This window comes from Hermetia illucens, chromosome 2, assembly GCF_905115235.1.
Source record: "Hermetia illucens chromosome 2, iHerIll2.2.curated.20191125, whole genome shotgun sequence".
Taxonomy (NCBI): domain Eukaryota; kingdom Metazoa; phylum Arthropoda; class Insecta; order Diptera; family Stratiomyidae; genus Hermetia; species Hermetia illucens.
The window spans coordinates 43,570,784-43,592,580 of NC_051850.1; the positions used below are offsets into that span (position 1 = coordinate 43,570,784).

General features: G+C 39.6%; 1 protein-coding gene across 5 annotated transcripts in view; it reads left to right on the forward strand.

Annotated features, from left to right (window-relative positions):
• Positions 1-20,017, forward strand: part of LOC119648103 (F-box/LRR-repeat protein 16) — a 98,547-nt gene extending 78,530 nt beyond the window's left edge. For 4 of the 5 annotated variants that reach the window (XM_038049617.1, XM_038049619.1, XM_038049620.1 and 1 more), the window contains exons 5-6: positions 18,586-18,781; positions 18,874-20,017. In XM_038049617.1, the coding sequence (XP_037905545.1) occupies positions 18,586-18,781; positions 18,874-19,171 (494 nt within the window). In that variant the 3' untranslated portion in view covers positions 19,172-20,017. The remainder of the gene's footprint in view (positions 1-18,585; positions 18,782-18,873) is intronic. The other variant, XR_005249015.1, reaches the window with a different exon arrangement.
• Positions 20,018-21,797: the final 1,780 nt, after the last annotated feature.

Here is a 21,797-nt window from a genome sequence, read left to right on the forward strand (position 1 = left end):
GGGAGTATTCTTAGAGAGGCCCCCGGAAGAGAAGCAAAATAATAACAGCTATTACCAGGACTACATATAACAATACAAAAGGCTACGTCCTGCATCAAGGTGAAAATTCAGACGAATTTAAAGTAGATTCGGCGAAGGTTCCATTCTGCCACCGATATTATTTCTTCACGTTGTCAGCGACGGAGGATATAGAAGCATCAACGGACTAGGATGACATTGCTTATTTTCTCACTTAGTCATTAGGTTCAGTCGACTGATTCTCAAAGTGGAGAAAAAGGCAAGGAAAGTTGGACTGAAAATGAATACCAATAAATCAATAAATCAGGGTTTCAAGTGACGGCCACTATTACTTGAAAACTTCAGGCTTTCATCACCTCATCTATGCGTCTTGTTATCGGGGTACTCTGCCCTGAGACAATAGCAAATAAAAAACTTCGCCTGCCTACGAGCGAGATGTCCATGGACGTGTTGACGAGAAGGCGGGAGTAAAAGTGGATAGATCACATTGAGAAAAGACGACAACTCCATTGAGGGTTATTCCATGTACTACAACCCACTATCTCAGGACCACCCTGAAAGTACGTGGCGTAAAACACTGCAGGAAGAGTACATGCTTCTCGAAATATTGTGGAATGAGTTGAAGTACATCACCAAGAACCAATAACGATGGCACGTAGGTGCGGTTGGCGTACTCAGCCCCACATAGGGGCTTATGGCAACCAGCTACGTTTAAAACCATCATACAATTCTTTAAACAAGTTGCCCGCATTAACTAACGTTTGCAAAGTTTAAACCGTTTTTTTTTTGCAAATTATTCACCTGAAATTATCTGAGTTCCCACAAGGTAGAATGGATCCTGAAAGCGAGATTCCGCAGATATTATTGTCGTGATACATATGGTGGCCACATCGTTCATAAATCTCTAAGTAAAAGTAGGATTTTTGAAAAAGACTACCTTAGTGCAATTATGACATAAGATGGTGATTTGAGTAACTTACATCGGTTAGAGTACCCTCCGAGGTAGACGGCCAATTTTATGGAAACTGAACCTGTCTTCAATAGGCTGTGGAAAAAAATGGGGAAGAGGTATTAACTAACATACTGAAAAATCGCCAAAGAAGCTGGGGTTATATGTTCAGGCTGAAATTATAACGTAAAACACTCAATTTTGAGAGTTATGCTGATGAGGGCACTCTCCCTTGACACTATACTAATATTCATTAGAGTATTGCCCATTTTCCTTTAAATATTTCATCCCCTACGTGAATAACGAGTATGCACATACTGAAAGTGCTTCCACTTTGAATGATGTGCACATTCGAGTGCCAGAAAATTGTCATGAGCAGTTACAACCATCTAATCAAGTTTGGCATTAATGATTTGCGAATTCTTAGCGGAACTTTGCGTAGAAATTAACAACATTATGTAGAGCATGTGTGGCGGCATAAATTCGCTGGTGAGCCACTTAGAATCATATGAACAAGTACCTCTGACGATTTGAGCACTATCGCATGTATGCCGAGATATTTTTGGATGCTGCTACGCGGAATGACTAAAATAGAATCAGAAGATTATGGCCACTTTCACTATTATATTTCGAATATTTATTGGGCACTGAATCGGAAGAGCATCATTTGTGATTGAAAAATGGACAGAATCTCAAATAATTGCCAGATAGAACTGTAATATAGTGTAAGCAACTTTCATCCACAAACCAAGAAAAGCCAACAAGAATTATCTCAATGAACCCCAAATCTGCTACAAAGGAATTGTTATTCAATTAAAATAGCTGACATATTCCAAATCACCTGGTATTTATCATCTTGTACACGAAATTTTCGAATCATCCCATTCTTCTTGCAAGCATGTTTATTTATACCTTGAAATCATCGAAATGACGTGATGTTCGTAAAACAAAATGTAAATTGATCCAATTTAATTGATTGTTATGTTGTTTTCTTGTTATTCTAAATTATTTCCTCCTAAACATCTTTCTCTGTCGCAACTTGGCTAGATACCAAGTGAGGTGGCTTTGTTGCGGATGCCACGTTCAGATTTGATACTTTAATTAAATTTTACGGATTTTAAAGGTGGAGATCTGGAAGGGAGGAGAGTTTCTCTGACTATCCAATTATATTTAATTGAGTATCCTGACGATCGGAGTAACCTTGATATTGCAATTTGTGTGTCAATAAGATAAGAGACTGAATTAGAGTTATTTAGTACCTGAGCTGCTGCGAGATTTGCACTGTTCGGTATTTGTTGGTAGTTCATTGCCAGTGATTAGATGATTGTGCCAAGTGATTGATCGACACTTGAGATAAATTTAGAGGTGCAACGACAAAATGCATATTCTAGCAGGCAGGCATCTATTTTTAACTTTTAAACGCATTTAAAATATTTTGAAGACTAACTTATATTCTGCTGCCAAACTATATTTACAAATACATTCACAACTGCTACAGAATCCATAATACTGGCTTCTTTAGTTTTCGCCGAAATCTCCACAGTACTTGATGTATAAACGTAATCCCATGGTCCACTCCAGTAAAGAACTAACTTTGTTATATTAATCTGAACACCATATGGTCGGAAGCGGGATAGCGTTCCTTCGTTCAGTCCTAATGCCTTGCAGGTGTGATGATTACGATGGTAGGGGATGACCAAAATTATGACCCGAATTGGCTATGGCAAATCACAAGGGCAGAACTGCCTGAAAAACCGAAAACTTTTAAGTGCATCGCCATTGAAATGATTGACCTTAGTCAATTCGGATGATCGTTAAAGGCATCTCCAATCACGATAGTCTTCACAAATGTACCCAAAGTTTGGCCAAATATTCACTAGGTTTGACAGTAGTGTCTACTCCGATTAAACTCCACTACATTTGCTCGGCTTTAAGTTAAATCCCATTTTCTTATGGCGTTTGTGTTTCCCTTCCTTCGGTAGAATGCCCCAAAAGCTTGTCATTATAGTGTTTTTGTTTTTTGGGAGAATTTGCGGTCTTATTAGCAGTCGCTTTCAGAAGTCTCTATATTCCGATGAGTATTGCCTCACGTTGCACTGTCTGCAAATGAATCCGAACAAAACAGAATTTTCGACGACCGCCCCAATAAAATAGATACTATCTCTTTTAGTGACAGCGACCAGTCGAGAACTCAGTGATTTGACAATTTAAGGTCCGTTCTCTTAACAATGGAATTGCTTCACGCATCAGTGAAACCACCAACCAGGAAGTGGCGTTCCACAACTGTGGTCCTTTGTAATCAACGCATCAACAATCGCCTCAAACCTAAAACCAACCCCAATGTCGTTCGCCCTATTGTCCTTTACAGTTTGGGGGGCAAAGACAATTACTGCCGCCTCGCGATAATGGAGATGAAAATGCAGCTTTCGATAAGTGGCATAAAACGCTATGATCACGTCCAAAATTAGAGCATCCACAGTCAATAAATACGAAAGAGACATTTCCGATGATATGGCCATGTAATCCTTGATGATAAGAATTCACTAGGTAAGATTTTCCTAAATATTTAAGTCGACAGAAAACGACCACCCAAACAATGATGGATTAATACGCTAGATAATGATTTGAAAGCCTTTCGTCTCTACCTGAACTAAGCTAAAGAAAGAGAAAACTTCTCCTTCTTCCTCAGCCTTTGTCCGGTTCAAAAACGAGGTCGGCTCATTTTGATCGGATGCGCCATTTTTTTCTGTCTCTGTCTGAATGCAGTCGCGGGGCGAGTGCCGTTCTTGATAAACCTAGCACGATTCACGGTTATTTGAAGGATATCGGGAATACGATTGTCAAAAATCCGTTCAAAAATCTTCATGAATTGGGACAGTGGCCGGATCAGACGATATTTGAACATTCTGTCGGGCTAGAAAAAAAGGTTGTTTTCCATATTGGAATGATTGTGCTCTATCAGTCACCCCCGAGTCACAGTGTTGGATCCGAACTCTTTGCTTTCGAGAGCTCAGATGCAATGTCATCAGGTCCTGTTGATTTCCCCAATTTCATTTCTTTGATTACTTCTTCAACTTCAGTTGCGCTGTTAGTTACGTCTCTATGGTTTTGGTGGGTACCTGTCTCGGAGACTTAATCCCACGGACTTCTTAAGACACGGATTGATTTTGTGACCACTATCAGAGCCCCGCTGCGGCAAGCTACAGCGATACCAGCCCATACCAAGTGCATGGCTCAGCATTCATGCTGGTGGAATCTCCACCGAACTAAGGAGTACGGCTCCCGTGTTGAAACGCAACACCACCTCGAGTCCCAAAGATCTTTGTTCGCTTGAATGTAACGAACAACCCCCATAAAGCTCCCATTAAGGGGTCAACTGCAACCACCGAGCTGAACGCACATGCTGCAGGAATTCTCCTGAAGTATGTGAATTAAGGCGCTATCCTGGTTTCCATGGTACCAATATAGCCCTGATAAAGTTTCGTGACCTATTGCCACTTCAGATGAATCCCGGATCTGATTGCCCTAATTAGGCGTTGCATCACGCCGGCACACCAATGTAATACAGCTTCTCCTGGTGCCACCACTATGGAGTATCTCCTCGGACACTTTGGTTCTGCCAACAACGTTGCTGCCCCGTCTTCCTCACCGCCACCTCTGAGCACCAGTTGCGCTGACAGGTGGAACTGCTCCAAATGTCGCCCGAGTAACAACGATCGCTTTCTTTCCCAATTTTTGTAAATTTGCCAATTGGCCAGCTTCCTCACGTTGTTTTACAGGTAGCTTGATTGGCAAGACAGCAATCAACGGCCAATGTTGAGATGCGATAGTTTCATAAAGAGCTGCTTTGCAACCAGTAATGGTGAAATGAATGAGAATATAGCCGACTTGCATTTTGCTGTTCTCACTATAATAAATAGGAAGATGAGACATCAAACGATGAATCATGTATTGCCAATACCAGGTCGTGAATGTTCGCAAAATCGACTTTTAGCGCGCCACCCTCATTGCGTGCTCCAAACTCTTTTTCCCCATGGCACTAGTTGCCGTCTATCTTTTCACCCACATGACCATTAAGGTCGCCTGGACAATATAGTCAACAGCAGGTACGTTACAGGGTTTTGTGTCGAGAAGTTGCCAGAAGGCATCTCTCTCGGCGTCAGATTGACACGTTTGTGGTACGTATGCAGTGAAGAAGCGAATCGTACAATCGGCTGATATAATTAAGAGTTTCATAGACCAGTCATTACCTCGTTCAACTTTCTTAATGACATCATGAAAGCCCTCAGCGATGGCAATTCCAACTCAATATTGAGTGTTTGTGCTATCAAAATAGAGAAGTTAATAACCATGTTTCTGGGCTCACGTTCTACTGGCTGTAAAACACAAGACTTGAGCACCACGATCGAGAGGGAAGTTCCACGAAGGATCACATCTTCAGTGAATGCCTTTCCTGCCTTAGATATTCAAAGCGCGGCCTTTGAGGTAACCACCCTGCCTTGGCATTCTCAAGCCGTAAAACTGTAGGATACCCCTTGACAGGATGGGAACCCCAAAAACCGAACGTTGGACGCCATTTGTAATGACAAATATGGGACAAGCGGTGGTCTTAGAACACCGCTTAATAGTCATTACAAAACATGGTCAAAATAACTACTAAATATCTGGGGATCGACGCCGAACCAAGGTTTAAGGAATACCTGAAATATATCGGTCAGGTGAAGAATCCCACCACAGCACCTGCAAGAATATTGCGAATATCAGATCCTAGCTCGTGTGATGCTCGCGCGTGTAGGCTAAAGCGCTGAGAGAGTGGAGGGATATTGATTTCGAGTTATTGACTCATTGATCAAATTTTCTTTAGAGAAGATTCATGTGAGGCAGCCCTAGTTATAGCAGGCACGATCCCTATATATTTGCATGGAAAATATTTCAAGTCAGAGAAAATTAGAGATAAGAATTGGAAAAAAAACACAAGAATACTTTTGGAAATAAGCGAATGCGGGGGAAGCTAAAAATTTTATTCCCTCGTCAAGGAATAAAATGAAGGTAAGGTTGAATAAATTCAAATGACGAATCCGCCCTTAGTACGACTTCATCCCAGTATGCTCAAACTCCTCCAAGACAAGTCTGAAATCTGCCTTACAAATAGCCCTACTCAATGGGCTTACCTCTTTCTTACTGTTAAAATAAGTGCAAACCTCATCGAGTTTGTAGTGGTATCATGTATGTACGTCAGTGAGGGCATAGCGAAGACGTTCATTCAAACTAATCTTGCTGCTTGTTGCTTTCTTAGAAACGGCTATACCGATTGACACGAAATTTGGTGTAAAATTGGGAACTGTGAACACACCCACATGCAGTAAGTTACATCTTTTTGTGTTGAATTTAACGGGGGTCTTCATACATGCAAAAGGGGGGTGTACATTTTTTTCACCGAATGTAGTCGTGTTGGGTATCAAATGAAAGGTCTCGATTAGTACTTTTTAGAAACTACACAACCGAAAAATCTGAAAAAAATCATGAAGCTACCTCTTTGTGATATCCAGGCCTCAAAATGCTCTTCATATCGATACCTGTTCAAATCAAGTTAATAATATTATAGTATAGTACTATATTTTTGGGGAAATTGACAAGAACCCCCCTTATGTTTATTGTAGAATTATAAAAGGTAAATAATATAAACTGCAATATGGAGTATGATATCCTTAAATTTGATCAAAATCATACTATTACTGATAAAGTTACAGTAGTTCAAAATTGTATTTTCTGTGTAAATTTACTGCAACCCTAAATACTAAATATCAATATCACATTAAAGTGAATAATCTGGCGTCTTAAATATACATATAGATTACGGGCTACATGCAAATGGGGTAGTTCTGCACTCAAATATAATTACATAAGAAACAAACAAAACCTTTTATACCTCAATGAAGAGCGCCTTCGAAATAGTAACTGCAAAGAAATACCGTGAAACTAACGTTAAGCAACTGAAGAAATGGGGTCCGAATATGAGGACGCGTCATTCGCGGACTCGGTCGCGACCACGGATGGGTAGTCTGACGCAAACCACGACTCGAACGGCACGGCTAAAGGCGGTGCAATAAACGTGAACTATGAATTAGTTTCCCTCAGGAAGCAGAATTACTAGAGGAGGCCCTAAGCAAAAACAAGACCCTAGAGGAGCCTGCAATTGGCAGCTGCCTTGCCCGATGCTACAATTAAATCATCATATGGTGGTCGTAGCTAAAAACAAAGCAACTGCTTGCCAACAGCGCCGCAAAAACGGGCATCCTAAGGATCTAAGAATCCCAATGCATCTCCAGCACGCTGTCCTTCAAACCTTCCGACATCTCTAAAGCGAAGCAAAAACGCCGTAAACTGAGTCTGTGGCCACTCACCCTTGACGCTTACTTCGAGACCGACGATGTCATTCCAGTTAAGGCGATAAACGGCACTTTGGTTAAATTCGAGCGGATTATGAAGAAACAAATACCACAGTGCAAAAACTGCCAGCAGGTCGGTCATCCGGTACCGAACTGCGAAGTATTGCTGCGTTAAGTAGGGCGGCACGCACGGGCCAGGCAAGTGCCCCAAGACGCCTGACAAAAGTTTCAAGTCCGTAAACTGTGAGATAAGCGACCACCTTGCCAACTATCATAAGTGCCCCAACTTCTAATAGCATCACCGTAATTCCAAATCCAAAAACCATCCCATTCTTTGAAACCATCCCTGCATCAGTGACCACGATGTCATCATCGTTGAATTCCAATCGCGCCATTCGTCCATCGCTTTCCACTACCGCAGATTGCAAACCCGCCCACTGACGGCTTATAAACCAATCCCTGAAAGGCAAATTATCCCAGATCTAGCTTCCACAGAACCAGAACGTTTCCAACATACGGTTCGTCAATATGCTGTAGCTATTCAGGAGATATGTAACGAATTCGTTCCAAGCCTTTCCCTTCAATTTCCGTAACCTTATTTCTCTCCGACACGATATCCTACAAAACATCTACCGCAAGAAAACCCTACCGCGGAAATTATTTAAAAATAGATATTCTCTACAGCTCTCCTTCCTAAAGAACGGAATCCATGATTCCGATACCTCAATCCGTGGACCTTACCTTTGACCTGGCCTCAATAACCGTCTATCCAATATAAAGCTAAACCCATGTAGGGAGCTCAGGCAAATATCCACGCGACCTGGCAAAACTCTCAACTGTGGTGACATCCTTCCACAAAACACAGCAGAGAAAGCAAACGTCCTTGCTAACCATTTCATGAAAGCCCAACACTCCACACTCTACATGCTTGACCAATGCTACGAAGCTGAAGTCGCATCAATTAATTCCCTTCGACCCTAACCGTCCTACTCTCGAATAGCTAGCCAGACAGGACCGTTCCAGTGTTCTCTCTTCCCAAACAGATATTCTGGTTCAATCCCGCAAATCAACTTCGTCAAACCCAAATGGTTGCATTACTCATGAAACAAAGCAGAAGTAAAAAGTCGACTGGACAAAATTTCCTTCATAATTCTCAATATTGAACGCCCATTTCCTTTCGAGCTGGAAGTGTGCTTAGATCACACCCTGGACTTCTAGTTTGCCAACGGGTTATTCGGTTGATCATGGCCTCCTAGTCCTGAAAACCGACGTCCAAGATACGTATAATAGGCTACCTCCTGGACATTAGAAAGCTCATCACTTCATATGGAAATACAGACTGGTTTATAAGCTAAACACCATCCTTCAGAAAAAGTTCAGCTGCAACTGTTCTCCCCTTACACCAATCCAGCTGGAGTCCCACAAGGTTCTATCCTCTTTGCAACCCTTTTCTTACTCTTTACCGTAGATATCCCGAAGCTCGCCTCCACACCTGACTCAGCCAAGATCCTTCAATATGCCCCATCACTACCACAAAAGATATAGAAGGTGGCAGCGCACGTCTGAATTCATATTTATATTAACTCTAGCACTACTTTATCAAGTGGAAACTAGCCTACAATCCGCAATAATGCCAAAAAACATCCTTAAAGGAAAATGAAGATGATACTGAAATGGTTTCAGAAATCAGAAAAACTTTCCTTAAGAATCTATACGTCTCCCATCCCAACAGTGAATCAAGTTGTCTACCTTGGCGCTACTATCAACTCAAACATATCCAATATTCCCATATCAATAAAGCTGTAAACCGTCCCAACAGTGCCTTCATACCATTTTCCCCCATTCTCCGCTTTAATAAGCCCACTCCACCCAAAGTCAAGATTTTCTGTTATAAGCAGTTAATCCGACCTCTAAACACTTTCGGTTTCATCTTCCTTCTCTCCTTATTACATGGAGAGGCTCCGCCTGAAGGAAAGGCAGATCCTCCGTCGCTGTACCGGCATATTCAAAAATGACGATAGTTCAAAATACCACACGTTGATGCCTTTCTGGCCACATAAACGGTTAAATTCCTTGAGAAGTGCCTGTCACACCGTAACTTTACAACTTCTCCTTTCCTACTTTCTACAAAGTTGATAACCGTCTTTCAACCGAGAAGGTAGCGTAAACTTTTACACAGGTCGATACTCCCACGCCCAATACGTTCCTTCATCCAAACAAAACGGCTCACGCCGGTCATAAATCACCCTGCCTCCAAAATCCCTCTCCTTTCCTTATCCTTATACCTCCCTTTCCACCCCTTTTTTGAATATATCAACAATAATGATTGGAAGTTAGGTTAGGCATCTTTTAAACTGTGATGTCCACATGTTATTTTCAAAAACAAGAATTACATAGTGGTCGTATTTGGTGGCAGCATGATTACCCACTATGGGTAATATACTTAAAATTGTTTCGAACATATGTATGGAAGCACTGAGTATGTGATTTAAAATTTAACTGATTACCCCAAGTAAGGAACTTCCTTTGAACATGAAGAAGAAATGAACGTATTCATTATTCTATCCTTACGCCTTTTTCTAAAGAACTAATTGACTTCAAGTCAAAGATAGATATATTGAACTGTAACAACGTTACTCCATCCCTTATGCAAAAAATGTACACAGATTATGACCAACATGAAAATTGATAATAATTCGATTACTAAAAACCTTTACTCGAAGAGACTACTTGAAAGAGTAAAATCCCGGCAACGGAATATATATATATATTTCCGTACACCGAAGACTGAAGAAGAAGTCCTTCTTTGTCTTATTCCTCCGTGGCCTCACCAAATAAATCTCGCGAAATTATTTAACTTAGGAATAGTAAATTGAGTCAATACTTTATACTTTTTTGCTTCACTTACTTCCAAATGAAGGTATTAAAAATAGGAATTTAATTTTGTATTTCACTATTAAATAATTTATTTAAATGAATATATACAAAATACCAAAAAGTTTAGTTTGTGGAACGTGTAGAATGTAGACGAATTCACTGTCTTTATCTTTTGGAAAAAGTTCGTTGTATTTCACTACAATTTCGGTGATTGTGATCGCAAAAACGAGTAGATAATCAATAATTAGTTTTTATATCTAAGAAACTACCCGTTAGTGTCGGTCACAAAAAGAAACTGTAATACTTCATTACTCCATAAATTAATGATACAAATTTAAATTTATTGCACTTTCAAAACTATGGCACTAATAACATTATGTTTTTTATCCAATGGATTAGATCTACTAACTTCAACTGTCGATCTGTAATTGACTCAAAAATTAATCATGGAACTGATTAATAGTTTGAACAAAGTTATGATCTAGTATTATGAAAAATGTATAATGGGGGATACAACAGTTATTCATCTTTGCGTCGATTCATTTGTAATTTTATATCTAATAAGTTAAAAACTACATTCTTCCTTACAACAAACAGTATAGAAAACAAGCGTTCATGCCGGTTATTATAACAAGGGATTACTATCTGAAATACTCACCTATGCGATAATAACCGAATATTCATATCTCTGCCTAGATAATATGATGAATATTCAGTCAATTTGGCGATTTGGTCCTGCAGGACTTTTAAAAATTACCAGCAACCTTCAATTAAAAAGCAATATTTTAAATAATTTAAACATGAAACTGAAATAAAATTGTATCTGATCACTGTAAATACAAGTTGTCTAGTTTGCGGTTAATCTTTTGCAATTGTGGCCGATATTTAATATTATTTTTCTTGACAATTATGACTGCAGCTTCGTCGATTTACATAGTTTAGTTTGTTTTGTGTAATGAAACTACTAGAACAATCACAAATGAAATATGCACATTCATTCTGTTTCCTATACCCCGGACATTTCTAGGGTTTGGTCTTAAAATTCTTAAAGTGACTGACGGTGATAGAATCGAGAATATCTATACATAAGCATACACGTAGAAGGAAGATTTTTATCGTACTCATAGTATACTGATAGCAATGGTAATTCAATTCATAAATTCGCGGTTTTGTAATAATATGTGTTATGTAGATATAGACATATCGGTTACATGTTTACATACATATTTCGTCATATAATTATTCCATCAGATTCATATTCTTACGTATATCCATATTTTCCAACTTATTTCATTTTGGAGAAAGGAGAAGGCTTAAAACCCTAAAAATTCAAAAAGATGCCTTAGTGTTAACTACTGTCAAGAGGAACCATAAGCCATACAAACGAGTGGTCAAACTTCAAATGGAAGACATTGCCTCGGAGGTAGTGACCTATTTTTAAATCCTTCATATCAAAGAGCAAAAAATAAACATTAGATAAAATTCAATGTTTATACCCGCAAGAGAGATTGAATTTCATGACGCCAAAAAATAGTATAACTACCATACTAAAAAGAAATAGATCTCCGGAAAAGGAAATAAAACGTCTCTCACCGAAAGCCAAGGCCATGGTTCCAAAAAATCGTACAAAGTATACAAATCGAAGATTTTTCTCCCAATCAATTATGTTCCAGAAGAGAACAGACTCCCCGCCTTATTTTCACTAACGACGGAAATCACTTCTATGGTACTCTCTCAAAGACCGTTTTTGAAAAAAAAAATGTTTTTGAAATTATCAACATTTTAAATTTCAACCAAATTCAAACAGACTGAAAAGCACGAGCCATGTCATGCGACGTCACAACTCGAGCCAAGAAACTTCAGTAGCCCGGTAACTGGCAGCTACTCATAAAAATATAAAACTGTCAGTATTAATTTCCCGCTTGAAATGCTAAGAAGGAGACCCCGGGGAAGGCTTTTTTGGCGGTACCGAAAGGAGATTTTCAGAAGAAATGGATCGCCATTGTCCGACGGAATCCAGTCTCTTTGGAGTCAGGTTTAAATTGGAAGGATCATTTCAATGTGAAATTGATAGACCAGTAGCTTACTCCAAACTACAATTTTATTTTATTATGTATATATATATTTCGGGAGCAACTTACTCCCTTCATCAGTACAAAGCTACTGTATGTGAGCTAACATTTTTTAAATTTTAACTCCTTGCGGTCTGTGAATCTTTCTTTTATCGCCGTTCTAGTAAAAATGTTGGAATTTGCTGTGGAGTTTGTACCATTACTGCCGAAATCTGAAGTCACTTGAAGAATTGTCCATTCACGCATCTCACTTTCCTGTATCCCCGTATCTAGACATAGTGTAGAATATATGAGCAAAGTGATTTTTTGATATTCGAAGTCGTTAAACACGTGATAAGTCACATGCCAGATTTATGTCGATCGCCGTAATAAAGCTCGTATTTATCGGTTCGAATGACTTCGCTAAAAGGACAAGAATTGAAGCCAAGCCTGTAGATGTGTTTCTTGAAGAAACCTAAGGTTTATGGACTAGGCATAGCATTTGTACCTTTATCCAGTTCTTAATATGGGGGGCTTTGTGTAGGATTGGGTTTTGATGCTACGTACTGCAGCCTATTGGCTTATTGTGTGTCGTACCAAAGTGCATTTATGTGAAAAGGCTAACGAAATAATTGACTAGGTGTAACTGATCGAACGCTTTTTCAGAAAAGCGTCCGGAGAAGAAGGATCTCATCAGACCCTGCCTCACCTCTGACCTGTCAGCAACGTGACCGAAAGTAACTCCTGATGGTAATCACTCTCTTATTAAGGTTTTGTGTAAACACAAAACCTTATTAAAATCGGTTTACTGTCTGTCTGTCTGTCTGTCCGTCACACGCATTTTTCTCGGAGATGGTTATAGCGATTGACACCAAATTTGGTAGAAAGGTGGGAATTGTGAACGCTCATGCATATAGTGAGTTACATCCTTTTACGACGAATTTAAGGGGGGGTCCCCATACATGCAAAAGGGCGTGTACATTTGTTTTTCATCAAATATAGTCATGTGGGGTATCAAATTAAAAGTCTCGGTTAGTACTTTTCGAAGCCGGTCTTAGTTTTGACTTTTGTTGAAAAGGTGGGGAGTGCGGGGGGTTGGAAATGGTCATTTTTTTAACTAACCCATTCTCAGGATCTACTCAACCGAAAAATCTGAAAAAAAATCAGGGGGCTGCCACTATATGGTGCCTAGACTTCGAAATACTTCCATACCGATACCTGTTCAAATAAAGTTAATGATAGTATATTAATATAATTTTTAGTAATTGACAGGAAAACCCACCTTAAGTTCACCTTAGAATCACAAATTTTTGCAACAATGTAGGCTACAGTATGGAGCATGATCCTGCCAGATTTGGTGAAAATCGCACTATTACTAACAAAATTACACTAGGTCAAAACTTTCGCTCCTCTGCAAATTCATACCTGAAGCGTCTAGCTTCCGGTTTCCCGACTTGTATATAATAGCAAACAGGGTTAAGTATGAATTACATTCAGCATGAAAACTGCCCTTTTTCAGATTTAAATTTTGGCGAACCAAATTTTTGGATAAGGGTTGAGGGAGTCCTTTTCCAGAGATAGTTATTGCCCAGGTGGCATATATCCACCCCGAGAGCTCGGGCAGTTCATGGCTTCGTCTTCTCCATTCCGCAGTGTGCGTAATGACTCCTCATAATAGATCCTCATCATGTGGTCCCGTCTGGAGAGGCCCACGTTTGTTTGTGGACCACTTTCCGTGCAAACCAGGCACTTCTAATAACCATTTCGTGTGACACTGCTAATTGAATAATCCGCAGTCCGTTATCATTTGTATTTTGATGTAAGCTATGGGAGCCAACGTATCGCCTGATTACGGGCTCCGTCCTCAATTGGCTATTAAAATCCCACAGTATGATTTTGATATCATATCTGGGACAGGCTTCGAGGGTTCTTTCTCCTCGTAGAAGGTATCCTTATCCGACTCTTCAGCCTCCTCTGTAGGGATGTGAACGTTAATGAGACTTACATTTCTAAATTCGCCTCGCAAGCGCAGAGTGCATAACCGTTCATTTATGTTTTCAAAGCCGATAACAGCAGGTTTACTTTTTTGGATGACTAAAAAACCTACTCCGAGCACATGGTTTACTGGATGGCCACTATAATATATGGTGTACTGACTCTTCTCCAAGGAAATCGGTCCCTATCTAATCCATCTCCTGCAACGCTTTTACATCAGCCCTATATTGGGCTAGTTGCTTGGCAGCTCCATCCTGTTGAAAAAATACTTTCAACGAAAGAAGAATAACTTTCACCGTACTGCCATCTCTGAGCGCACTTCCAATTGGTAGCCTAAACCTAACAGTTCCTGTTTTGAAGTGCTGAATTTCAAAAATTTATATTCACCCACGCGAATGTTTTAAAAAGCAACCATAATGAAAATTTTATAATAATAGGTATATAAGTATAGTTGCCACTTATAAAACCAGCAACATTTGGAGATTTATTTCAACTTTAATTTTTTTGACCCAGAAAAATATAGAAAACCGTTTGGTAAAGTAAAATTTCCGCCTTATATAGTTATATAGCCATGAGATAAATGTGTAGTTGCCTGTAGGATCATCATCTCAAATGAAGGGCACAATTAATCCCGTTCGGAGCTGGTAATATCTATTGAAACTTGAAAAACTTAACGAATCAAAAAGCAAGCAACCTAGAGTGAAGCCGATTTCATTTTGAGATCCTATGTAACTAGAAAAACCTGGAAATAATCATGATAATGCACCTATGTAAAATGTAGACCGCAAATTACATCCCATCATTGTATCTCTCTCTTCTAAGTGCATTGAAGCGATACGAAATCAGGATGAGGCCTATTCGTTAATTTGAAATGATAAATACTTGCTTTTTCTCTTCGATAGTATTATTTATTGGTTTTGCAAATACCGATATTTCGGGAATCACTTGTCCCTTCATCGTCTAGACTTGTTAGCACTGATGAAGGGAACAAATGGTTGCTGAAATGCAAGACCAATAAATAACGCTAGCGAATAGAAAAAGTAAGTTTTTATTATTTGAAATAATTTAATCGCTACAAATACCGAGTAATTTCACTCAGACTATTTGTTAAGTTTTTTTTTGGGAAAGTGTGATCATTAAATAAGCATAAATTGAGCTGAGGCCTTTTTCCTCTGACGTCCCCCAGAAAGCGCCAACCATCCCATATGCTTAGGGTTCGCTCCATTATACTTGAAGCGACATGGAGCGAACAATTAGGTTGGGGTGGTTAGCCACATAGCCACCATGTCATCGGGCCCCCATGAAAAAGGAATGAAGACCACACGTCGCGTAGGGGCTAATTCTTCCCCGTCGATCCCTCTGCACGTTAGTTCTTTTTTGATTCTATCCCCTCCTTTGTTAGGCCTTTAGGTAGTTTATCTTCCTTGGGAAAGAAAATTTAACCTTTAAACCTTAACTTAGAGTAATCTAAGTAGAATAGGGATGATTTGAGCTACCTATCCTTAGCCACTCCTTAGAACACCACGTTTAGCTCGATTATTGATATCAGGATGAAGAAATGACCGCTCTACATTTCATGTGACACTGTCCGGCTTCCGTAGAACTTAGACTTGATGTTTCGAGGATCGTCACTTTTACGTTTGTTGTACTCTCTTAGGTGCTCCTCGAATCGAGTTGTCACTAGTCTTTTAGTCTGCCCAATGTATACTTTTTCACATTCTGGGAAGTTAACCTTATAGATTCCGCTAATCTCTTCCTCTTTCAATTTATCTTTGGTTGAACCTAGCTTAGTCCTCAGTTGTTGTAAGGAATACGCTCTCAAAACACAACATCGAAACAGTAAGCACAAGCGCTAACAGACAATTGAGGGCCAAGCTAGGTTCAACCAAAGATAAATTGAAAGAAGAAGAGATTAGTGGAATTTATAAGGTCAACTTCCCAGAATGTGAAAAAGTATACATTGGGCAGACTAAAAGACTAGTGACAACTCGATTCGAAGAGCACCTAAGAGAGTACAACAAACGAAAAAGCGACGATCCTCGAAACATCAAGTCTATGGTTGCAAGGCATATGGTGGAAGAGGGACATGCCCTAACGATAGACAATGTGGATGTTATAAAGCGGGTGCGGAAACCCCATCTCTTAGATGCAGCAGAAAGCATATACATCATCAACGAAGGGAGCCAGGTAACCCTAAACCACGACGAAGGAAACTGTGCATTGACCCTGGTGCCGCAGGTAACAAATATAAAAAATAGGAAGATGTGGGAAATATGGGTAGGATTTGAGGGAACAGATGAGTTCTTCGACTATCGCGACCTGTATGGCCTGGAAGATAAGTGGGTTTGTATGGGATAGGCATTTGTCGAGGAATTTGAGAGCATGACGGGTTAGGACGGCGTCGATGCGGGGCATTTGACAGGAATCGTAGAGGATCTGGTTGGAGATGTATTTGCAGCGGTCTTCGTTCTTTTGCGGGTTTAGGGATAGGTTCCAGCGGGTGAAATACGATGGAGGGGATTTTGTCAAGCCCATTTTATTTTTTGTTTTTGGAGGCGGCAATAGCCGCCCTGAGGAAGTTTGGACTGACAAAGTGAATGAGGAGGATATTCTCGCTGACTTGGATCGGCGAGAGTGTGGGTGAAGAGATTTTGTGTGCATTAGGGAATGAGGTAGGAGGGGTTGGCTAGGAGTTAGGAGATCTTTCGGCTTATCTCGTTGTCGAAACTTGGTTCACGGAAGTGGAGGGTGCAGTGGTGGGCTCGGAGGAAGTGGTGAAAGAGGACGTTCACTTTTTCTGTGGGTGGGATGTTTTGGGATAGGATCTCGTTTTGTTGGACTGATTTGCCTAAACGCGGTTGTGGAGATATTGGGTGTATAGGGTGAGGATTCTCTCACGGATGGGCCTGACCTGTCCAGTTCACGAATTTCAGAGAGGAGGTGAGTGGATTGCGGAGAGTATCTATTTCTAAATAGGGTGATTAGGTTACGGTAGTTCAAGGGTCAATGTTGGGAACTGTACAGTTGGATGGGAGCAGCGGATGTTGAAGTTTGGTTTTGAGGGCCCAGTTGATGTGTTTCCAGTTTGTGTGCTGGAAGTCGGGAATTGAAGGTGGGATGAATCGAACGACTCTGTCCGGGAGTTTGATGCGGAGGATTATGGCATCATGATCGCTGTTGCCGGGGACCGTTTCAAGGAAGGGGAAGGTGGTTGGGTTGGGAATAACAGTCAGGTTACTGCTAATCAGGAAGTGATCTAGGTAGGAATGGTGGTGCGATCTGTTATAGGTTGGAAGGGCCGGGCTGAAATGGGCTAGGTTGATGGTGGGATTTGAGGTTGTGAGGAAAAGGTAGAGCTGGTCCCCGTTCTGATTCGTCCGTGCATGGAACCAGGACGGGAGCCTGGCATTGAGGTCTCCACCCATAACCAGGAACCATTGTTTATCGTTAGGACGGTGTTGAGAAACGCAGAGGGAATTTTTATCTACTAGACCTATCCTCTGCCTATATAGCCACTTCTAAAAGGTGGTGAAAGTATCTGGAATCTTTCCAAGTGTTATCATAGCACCAACATTTGATGGTCCAAACGCTTATAATAAAAATCCGCAGGATTATAAGTTTTTATGTTGGTTTAATTACTATAATGTTATTCATTGGTTTTTAATCTAGATGCATTCACCAAATAAATTAATCCTAGATGAGCAAATTATAGCCTATTAGTCTATACCAAAATTACAGCAGCGAGGTGGGTTCTATACTCGGGAAACTCTTTTCCCATACCATGATTAGTCGTCAAAATACAACAATACAACCCGCCTCCTCAACTTGATTGTATAAAATTTATCATATTTACTGGTGAATTACTCATGCTCTGATTGTTATAGATTTTTACCTAAGCTAATTATCGCCAGTAATACAAATGTAATACGGCTACATACATAGGAGTGATATTTTTATGAACTGAAACCTGGTGTGATATATTTTTCCTGCGGTTAACACAAATCGAAAGAGTCTTTTTTTCCCAACAAAAACTCAACGTATCTTGGCAAATGCGTTATTTTATCGAAAGTAGGTCCACCTTATTAAATGTCTGAGGTTTTAGAATCAAAGTCACACTGAAGCCATTCAAGGGAGATAAATGCCTCTGAAATGAAGGAGGAATAATTGTAGAATTTTGCATTCGCTTGCAAGGCATTTGGTTACCAGCGACCAATACCAGTATTCCTTGCTGCATTTACTTCTAGACTTATTGATTTCTGTAGGGTTCTATGTTACTCATGGCTTTTTTCAATGGATCTATTTGCAGTACATTCACTTCCACATTTAACCGTATTAAGCTTATCGGGTTGCAGTAAGGTGACCGACGACGGCGTTGAATTGATAGCTGAAAATTTACAAAAGCTACGCGCATTAGATTTATCATGGTGTCCACGTATTACTGATGCTTCGCTAGAATATATTGCCTGTGATTTAAATCAATTGGAGGAGTTAACTCTGGATCGGTGAGTATTGGTGTGGGTGGTGCCTTATATAGTAAAATTTAAAATTCAGTCCTTACATTTCGAGGATTTCTCTAATCTTTTACTCGTTGCAGATGCGTCCACATAACCGACATTGGTGTCGGGTATATTTCAACAATGCTCTCATTAACCGCCCTATTCCTGCGTTGGTGTTCACAAGTTCGGGATTTCGGTCTACAGCATCTGTGCTCAATGCGTAACCTTCAAGTTCTATCATTAGCCGGTTGCCCACTGCTGACCTCGTCTGGTCTGTCCAGTTTAATTCAATTACGACACCTACAAGAGTTAGAACTAACAAATTGCCCAGGAGCTAGTCAAGAACTATTCGAGTATTTACATGAACACTTGCCGAGATGTTTGATTATCGAATAATACTTAGTAACGTTAATGACTACTGCAATTTTATAGATTTTTTGGGATTACTTTACCTGAGCAGCGGGTTTTTATCGTTATACTCTATAGAATTTAATAAAGAGCTGTTTGAACAAAACATTCAGAAAACAAACAAAAAATGCTTTAGTGGCAGCGGATAGATAACATAAGAAAATATTGAAGGGACAGCGATGGCGGGCGTTAAGCTACAACATAATATCGCTTTCTGATAGACTCTAAATGCTATACTTGTAAGTACTACACCATCAGTTATTTTGACGTAGAGACATTTTCTATTTTTTCAGTTTCGATATGTTCGTTTTTTATGGTCAATGTAAAAGGCACCGATTTTAGGATAAAAACAGTATTAATGTAACCTTCTATGAAGAATTTTTCTGTTAAATTACGTTTAGTAATCGTTTAGAAATATTTTTGAAATTTCAAGTGCGGCTTTATACTTGGATTATGTATGGACTGTTCAAATTTAAATCAAATTACCGAAAAAATAGGATTTTTGCAATAATTTAGATGATTATTTCCGAATATTAAATCAGAAAAAATTAGTTGTAAACAAATTTAAAAAAATGTTTCATGATATTGAAAAGTCTTTCAAATCAAAATCTTCATTCATACAATATATTTTTAAGAAGAACTCGAATACCTAACTACACATATATTGTATGAAGATATATGACTAAAATAAGATAGCTACCGGGGAAAGAAAGAAATATTAACTAAAAGACAAGCAAAATTAAATAAAAATTAAATTTTACTGTGACTTCTTATAAGGATATATTTGAAACAAAAAAAAACTTATAAGGATCTATTTGAAAAAAAAATCTAAAACTAAACTATGAAGAGAATAAAATCTTGTTTGATATTTCAAAGCTAAATGAAAAAGGCAAAAATGATATAACAAAATTAAGATAAAAACAAAATCTTAATATGGAATAATATAAAAAAGTAAACTTGTTATCTAATCTGTTAGTTCAGCACGAAATGCAATTTACTATTGTATTATATAATGCAAGAAAAAGAAAGAACTATTATTATAATTTAAAATAAAAAAAAAAGCGAATGAAAATGAACATAACTGATTTAACTATTTCCACATTGTGCTTCATTTGCCCATAAAACATGAACTTCGATCCCTCCAAGAAAACTGAATTTGGGAGAAGCAAATCAATTGGCTAAACGGCACGGAATGTCATTACGTACCCGTAAGGTAAGGACGAGGTAGGTCAAGAACGATGTGGTTATCCTATTGGTTGTCGAACCTTAAAAATAACCATAAAACTCCGGACCCGAGTGATCTACGGCGAATCGCATCCTTAATCGATGCTTCTCCTGCCTCAGATATGTAATGGGACGCTGCCTTGCACATCTGAGGCAAGAAAAGCATCGATTAGCGATCACCTCCTTTTGTTAGGACACCCAAGATTTCATTTTCTTCTAAGCCTTGGTGATCAAATCACAAGAATATATCCACTGTATTGATATTGTATATGCATAGCGATTCAACGTGTTCTACATTCCTGACTAACTTTTAAAGTGATCTAGTGATTACTCAATGCTCACAAGGCCGATTCGCTATTTCTGAAAATTGCGATAGACCTACCTTTTAGTAACTTGTCATCCACTTAGTAACTTGTCGGTCTTAGGATCGCTATGTTTCAGCCTGAAATATCGTTGTACGTTATTTCAAAGAAAAAGACCATCTCTGGTTTGTTTCCTAAAGGTAGATTCTACTCCAGGACTTGGCTTTTTTTTTGTGCATTCGGCCGGCCCAGAAAGTCTATAGACTTTCCGGGCTTCATCGTCTTGTACAGTAAGAGCTTTGACCTTATGGTGAGACGTTTCGAGCGGAACAGTTTTTGTAAGCTGAAATAGGCTCTGTTGGCTGACAACAACCGTGCGCGGATTTCATCATCGTAGTTGTTATCGGTTATGATTTTCGACCCTAGATGGGAGAAATTATCAACGGTTTCAAAGTTGTATTCTCCTACCTTTATTCTTCTCGTTTGACTAGTGCGGTTTGACGTTGTTGATTGGTTGGTTTTCGATGCTTACATTGCCACCATATACTTTGTCTTGCCTTCTCGCTGCTCGATCTGGATGAAGGCAGTTTGTACGTCTCGGGTGGTTCTTCCCATGATGTCGATATCGTCAACATAGACCAGTAGTTGAGTGGACTTAAAGAGGATGGTACCTCTTGCATTTACCTCGGCATCACGGATCACTTTTTCCAGGGCCAGGTTAAAGAGGACGCGTGATATGGCATCCCCTTTTCGTAGACCGTTGTTAATGTCAAATGGTTTTGAATGTGATCCTGCTGCCTTTATCTGGCCTCGCATATTAGTCAGGGTCAGCCTGGTCAGTCTTATCAGTTTCGTCAGGATACCGAATTCTCTCATGGCCGTGTACAGTTTTACCCTGGCTATGCTATCATAGGCGGCTTTAAAGTCGATGAATAGATGATGCAACTGGTATCCATATTCCAACAGTTTTTGCATCGCTTGCCGCAAAGAGAAAATCTGATCTGTTGCTGTTTTGCCTGGAGTAAAGCCTCTTTGGTATGGGCCAATGATGTTCTGGGCGTATGGGGCTATCCGGCCTAGCAAGATAG